This window comes from Morone saxatilis, unplaced genomic scaffold (assembly GCF_004916995.1).
Source record: "Morone saxatilis isolate NCDOM2014 unplaced genomic scaffold, NCSU_SB_2.0 Contig1, whole genome shotgun sequence".
Classification (NCBI taxonomy): domain Eukaryota; kingdom Metazoa; phylum Chordata; class Actinopteri; family Moronidae; genus Morone; species Morone saxatilis.
This window is the reverse complement of record NW_023339651.1, coordinates 3,287,531-3,294,054: the sequence shown is the minus strand read 5'-3', so window position 1 is coordinate 3,294,054 and position 6,524 is coordinate 3,287,531. Positions and strand designations below refer to the sequence as shown.

Sequence of the window (6,524 nt, the reverse complement as noted above, 5' to 3'; positions counted from 1 at the left end):
GGAGGAGGAGGAGGAGGAGGCAAGAATAAAATGAAAAAAAAGGAATGTGTAAAGAAAAGATGGTGAGAAGCAGGGAGATGAGTCACTGATGCAGAATGGATATTTCACCATTTCTTTAACAGTATTTGTTTTATTCAACAAGAAATACAGTGTAATGATCTCACTTCTGCAGCAGAGGCATTAATTGGTGTATAAATCCTTTGGCGGACACTCGCTGGCTCCCCAGTATTAGTACCAGCCATGTATCAGCTCGGCAGTTCCCCCTCCGCTGCCCTGCAGGAGCAGCAGTAAATACACTGTACAGGGCAGCAGAGGGGATGCTGTGACGTTAGCCTATCAGTGCTAATCAACAATGAGCTAACTGCTCTCCCCTCTGTTTGACCTTTTCCAATCGATAGCTCCACGTCACGCTGCTGTGGCTCTCAGCCTACAGTACATCTCTATCTCTGCCTCCTCACCCCTCTTTCTTTCTACACTTCTTCTCACCCGCCTTTGCGCTTGTTCACCCAATTTACTCACCCACTCAGCTTGACATTTGCTGTGTGAAAGAAGGCCTGGTGTTATGGATACAGCGGGGCAGTGGTTATTATCATGGATGTGATGGTGAATGTAAAAAGATGAATGAGCTTCTCTACACAGACAGCCAGCTGCAGCAACGAGCTAAAACATACATCCTTATGCACATTTGTACTGTACAGAATATTAATACTTCATTATTCCAATGGTTTTATGTTGTTGGTATTTTACTTTATTTTGTCTATGGCTCACCATATACTTCAGTTGTTTTGCTGTTTTTAATGTTATTTTATATTTATGAGCGCTTGGTAACTTTGGCTTTGAAAGGTGCTATAGAAATACAGCTTACTTATAAAAAACCAAAATTAAATGTGTTAGTCCGTCTCATTTTTCAAGCTAGACAAATAAAGTGGGTGAAGTAACTTCCAAAGTAACAATGTTTTTAGTCTGTTTCCCCAGACGGTGTTTCCTTGCCAAGCCACAGCAGACGGACAGACACGACTAATATGAGTTTGGAAGATATCCACTCATATTTGCTTCAGCTGAACATTACAATCCTATTTTAAAGAGAACACGGACTGTGGATTTTGTCTTCCATCACTTACATTGAAATTGCTTTAGAAAAGCATTTCCTCAAAAACATTTGAAACATTGTGAACCTTTCCTTTAATACCTTCTGATGTCCCTATCCTTGTCTGTTACACTCTGCTAGACAAGCTGCTTGGTTCCTCCTGAAGATGCAATTCTTTAAAAGCTTATTTAAAAGCTCACAAATACGTTGTTTAAATTAGAAAAAGGCTCAGTGATTTACTAAAACAGGCATAAACTACAGTGTGTGTGTTTGTGGTAATAAAAGGAACATGTCACCCATTGGCTCACTGGTGTGTTTGCAGCTCTATGGCAGGAATAAGATAGTTTGGATATACTGACAACACTTAAGTCCCTTTTGATTTGGGGCTTTTCATCAGATTGGTTTAGAATAACAAACTATAGAGTATTACCAGACCTATACTCAAAGAATGCAACAAATGCTTAATTGTTTGGATAAACAAAAGACACATTTTTTATGTTTCATAGTTGAAAAGGGGGTTAAAATAGCTGTAAATGTCTCTACCCTCAACTATATCTTTGGTTATACTGTGTACTGTATGGAGATCTCTGTATGTGCTGTACTAATCTTGTGTCACTGTCATTGTGCAAATACTGCAAACCACACTATGTGCCCCCCCATCCTCCTCCCACACTGATGGCTTCCCATATACCTTGAGTATAGGACAGAGCCTCATCCATCAACTCAGAGTGTGTGTATGTGTGAGTGACTCACTCTCTGAATGAACAATAACTAAAAATCTGCTCTCTCTCTGCCACCATCTGTCTCAACTCCATCTCTCCATTTCACTTCCAGATGCAGCGATACAGGCTTTGGTGTCCATCTCCAGGCTCTCTAATTCCCTCTTGTCACTTTGTCAGATTGAACACTGGGGTGTCTTGTCACAGTTGTCACTGCACACCGGCCTCATATCTCACTCATTTTACCAGACGACGGAATACCCGCCTCAGAGATTAATGCATTACACCTTCACTTCCTGTCTCACTGCTTCCTCACCTCCTTTATCAGCGGTGCGGATAAACTGCGTAAGCAATGTTTGTCATAGCGGCGCGTAATAGGAGAGAAGGTTAGAGTAGAAATATCATCAATAGTTTGTTGATTAAAACGCTGCTGTCTCTTCTGGCTTTGTTTTCTTAAAAGGGAGATCTGGCAGTCCATTCACCTTCAGCTGCATTAATTAGTTTTGAGTGCGCTCTTTGAACGAGGTCAGGTGTGTAATTGTTATGGTTGAAGAGTTCAACATTTTGGAAAATAGGCTTACTGTATCGATCTGTGCTCTTTTCAAAGCCACCAGAATCCTTTGACAAGAACAGTAATTTTACCTTGCAGAACGCGGGACTTGCTGGTCTGCCGCCTTGATTGCTTGGTTTGTTTGTGTTATTGTGTGACTTTGGTGTTTTGACATGTAATTTCGTTAGTTGCTACAGAGGCAGCGGTAGACCAGAAAATCCTGTGTGCTGCGAGGTAAAATGACATTTTTGTCAAAGGAGTGTGGTGATTTCTGAGAGCAATATAAATGCTTTAGTTTCCAGGTGGAAAGCGCTGTTTGACAGCAAGATAAGGCAGTAAAAATATTCTAACTCTAGCGTACACTTAAACTAACATTGATTTTTTTAGGTGGCTAAAAAACGTTTTATTGCTGCCCCCATCCACGACAATGCATGCTTAGCTTCCGTGCTGGTGCTTCTCCAAATTGGGGGCGTGTTGACCGCCACGCATCTAATGCAGGTAATGCACTGACTATGAATAAGTACCTCATAAAACACTACTTAAAAGAAAAAGGAACTACCCCTTTAAAGAAAAAAACAAGTGAGAACAGCGTAGTGGTAGTGATGGAATTAGTGCTGGAAATGGAAATGTGCATTATGCTAAATTAACCACATGAGCTGCTGTACTAGCAAACAAATTACCCCTTAAAAATGTTTTTTACCTGGTGTTTGGTCTTCATTTGTTCATCCTGGCCACACCATGACTATAAAATGATGTTGACCATCATGAATGCTGGCTTTAATATTTACTGTATGTATTATGGATGCTTACAGATGTGGAGGTCCTTGGCCTGATTGTTGTACTGTCTGTTGGATAATGTTTGTTTGTTAAACAATCTTGTTGATGCACACTATGATTTTCTTTGTTTATGTATTTATCATTATGTACTGTAATCATGGCGTCCTTTCAAAAGACAGCCTGCTCTCTGTGGCACTCCCTGTTCAAACACCTGTTCACAAAGCTACAGCCAGCTTATATATGTTGTACCACACCAAAACCAAATAATGAAGACAAAAAGTTTTATGGTGACTTCCTGTAGTCTTTGCTGGTTGCCTGGCAACCTCACGATGACGACAAGACACCAGGAAGTCCTATGAGATTGATATTGATCTTCTAACTCTGAGCAAGAGAGCAAATAAGCACATTTCTCCAATCAATAACCAAATGTCTTCCTCTAACCAGGTTTAAACCACAACCACAGCTTCTTATTAGGAATCAATTTCTAATTTGTGAGAGAAGATTTAAGAAAATAAGAGAAAATTAAAAAAAGAAATTCAACCTCAAATGCAACTGATTTTTGCTTGTGTAAAAAAAACAATTAGCATAAAGCCAACACACACAGAAACCCACACAGGACACATCTGCCATGGAAACAGCCTGATGTGCTGTGTGCAATGCTGTGTGCGTGAAGAAGCCTTAACGGGCCTATCACAGTGAATATGAATTAAACCAGCCAATTGTAGAGCCCAATGAGATTTTGCATATCGACATGTTGCCACACGATAACAGGCTGGTGGGAAATCAGAGATAATACTGTAACCTCTGCCACAGCTTCCCTATGTTCTAGTGTCTTACTGTACAACATTAACATTTCTTATCAAAAGCATCAAGCTGGGTGATTAATGATTATTGTCAGTAATGATGAATCTGATGAATATTTTTCCTATTAATCAAATTCGACCGGAGTAGGCTGTGAGAGATCTGATATACTGCATGGTCTCTGTATAATGAGGAGGCATTGTAATTACACTTGGCCAGAAGTAGTATGGTCCATATCAAACAGTTAATTGGAACAGTTTACATTACTGCTGGTCGTCAACACATTTCTCAATATCTCCTTTACGAGATGAACCTGCTGATTGTTCAAACTAACCACTGAAAAGCAGCATTTAGTTACCATCCAACAACCTTTACATCTGAGTTTAAAATGTTTTTATGTTCTCCAATGCCTTTGACTGAACCCAAAGTTTCCTACTTGCATTAATGTTTTAACTTATTGTGTATTGATTTATAAAGTTTTGTCTTTTTAATTCACTTTAAAATTGTTTCAGTCCTCTTTTTGTGATTTAATGTTTTATTATCAATCTCTTTTTAGGTTTTAAATTCTTTCTGCAATGAAGTGGTGACTTGTGAGCAGTTCAATTATAGCAAAGTTGTAAAAATAAACACAATATGAGTATCTAAACTTAGTTTTCTGTTATTTCCAACCCTAACAAAAAACTTCTTGACTTCTGATAACTTATGGGGGTCCAACTTGTGAACCACTTATGTTAAGCGCCTTCATTTCCCTTTGCGTATGAATAACTGCCCCAATTCACCGCCAATAAAACGTTAAATGTTAAAGCATCAGTATGATGAGATGGTTGTTTCTTTCAGTGTCTCTGTTTACAAAAGATTAATAGAGGCAACAAAGAATCATCTGTCAAAAGCTACATTTGGTCACCTCACATTCATCTTTCTTCCTCATACATGAATCAGGCTACACTTGTGCTGAATCGACAGCTAAAACTCTTGTGCTTTTGGAAGCTTGATCTTGAAGTAACATGATTTATGGCGTTTCATTTTGAAGTTACCCAAGTGTGTAACATATAATTCAGTTCAAATCAAAAGCAATTCTGCATAAACCATTCTCATTCTGACCCACACTGATCAACTACACATGAAACAGTGTTTTATGGATTTGCATCCAGAAGATCTCTACTTCTCTTAATCCAATATGTGTAGCCTCGTTGGGAATCTGCACTAAAATGCTGTAACACCTGTGTCTAATGAGCCGCCCTCTGTTTACCACCCTGTGTTTGTAATAAAGGAGGCTGTTAGCGGAATGGAGTGCCATACGTTGTAGAGGGGGGTGCTCTTCATGGGTTTATACTGCTTCAGGGGGTCCATCTTGTACAGGTGGCGGTCAGTGATGAGCACAGCCCGGTCCTCCGCCTTGTGGAAACGGTTGATCTGGGAAACACAAAGCTCCTCATTAGTTACCCCACAGGATAGGTGCACACAGACACGCACATACACATCTAAACACCCTGCAGGGAGACTGAGCAAACCAGGAACAGTTGGGTTTGTTTGTTTGTGAAGGCAGTTCCATGTTGTGACTGTGTGTGCATGTGGTTAGCGGTGGATAAATGCTCTAAAAGCCTCCTACCTTTCGCACGTTGCATGAGAACAGGACTCTCATGAATTTGTCTTTCCGCTGCAGTTCGCTGGAGACCAGTGTGAAGGATGAAGCTGTGTCAGGGCTGTCTCGCCTCTGTCGGGCACAAAAACAGAACACTTGTTCAAATAATAACTTGTTCATCATTGGGCAGGGAAATAAACCAGATCTGGAAAATTACTGATACTGTGAATCTACTAAACTAAAGATTTTAATTAATACACTTTCTGAATCCAGTACAATTTAAAGGTCAACAGTTTTGGTGTCCTTTATAGTTATTACAGTAAATGTGAGAATTTAACACAATATACAGGTAAAGAGATTTACAGTGGGTAGTATATGACATTTTTAGATACTAATGCTGATAAAATACCTGACCTTCAATTATGATACAACACCTTTTTCATTTAAACAAATTAGCAAGCTGAAGTTTAATGTCTAAACACAAGTAGCCGTACAATAAAGTGCTTAACAAATGAGTCTAAAATGGGCAACATTTTGATTTCAATCAGGAACTATCTGATCAAAGAGTAAGTAAACAAGATTATCACAGTTGTCTAAGCGTTGCCAGACAGTCGGTACCAAAGAAGTATTGATGTTCGATATACAGCTCTAATATAGATTTTAGAGACAGAAAACACACAGGGACAGTAGTCTGTACAATATGTCTTTGTTTTCTCTGTTGCTGCGTTTGTTTTTTCCTTCCAATATATAAAGACACACATTTTACTGTACCCCACCCACTCACCAGGTAGTTTCCTTCCCAGGCCCTCTGTAGACCCAAGTCGGCCCTCTGGCCCTTCAGGGCCTCCAGGCTGGCTACCTTGGCCCTCACCTGCAGGGCCTCCTCTGGAGAGAGGCCTTTGATCAGTGTCCAAGCCCACCACCTGGAGGTAAAAGCACCCAAACACACACACACACACAACACAAACACACACACACATAAACACACACACACACACAAAGAGAAAA

The 6,524-nt window shown here is 39.9% G+C and overlaps 1 protein-coding gene across 1 annotated transcript in view; it reads right to left on the bottom strand.

The window, feature by feature from the left end:
• The window catches only part of myo1d (myosin 1D), a 99,909-nt gene that overhangs the window by 30,711 nt on the left and 62,674 nt on the right, over positions 1–6,524 (bottom strand). Inside the window, exons 18-20 of the mRNA XM_035668011.1 lie at positions 6,301–6,439; positions 5,544–5,648; positions 5,234–5,347 (exon numbers count right to left, since the gene is read on the bottom strand). Coding sequence (XP_035523904.1) covers positions 5,234–5,347; positions 5,544–5,648; positions 6,301–6,439 — 358 coding nt within the window. The remainder of the gene's footprint in view (positions 1–5,233; positions 5,348–5,543; positions 5,649–6,300; positions 6,440–6,524) is intronic.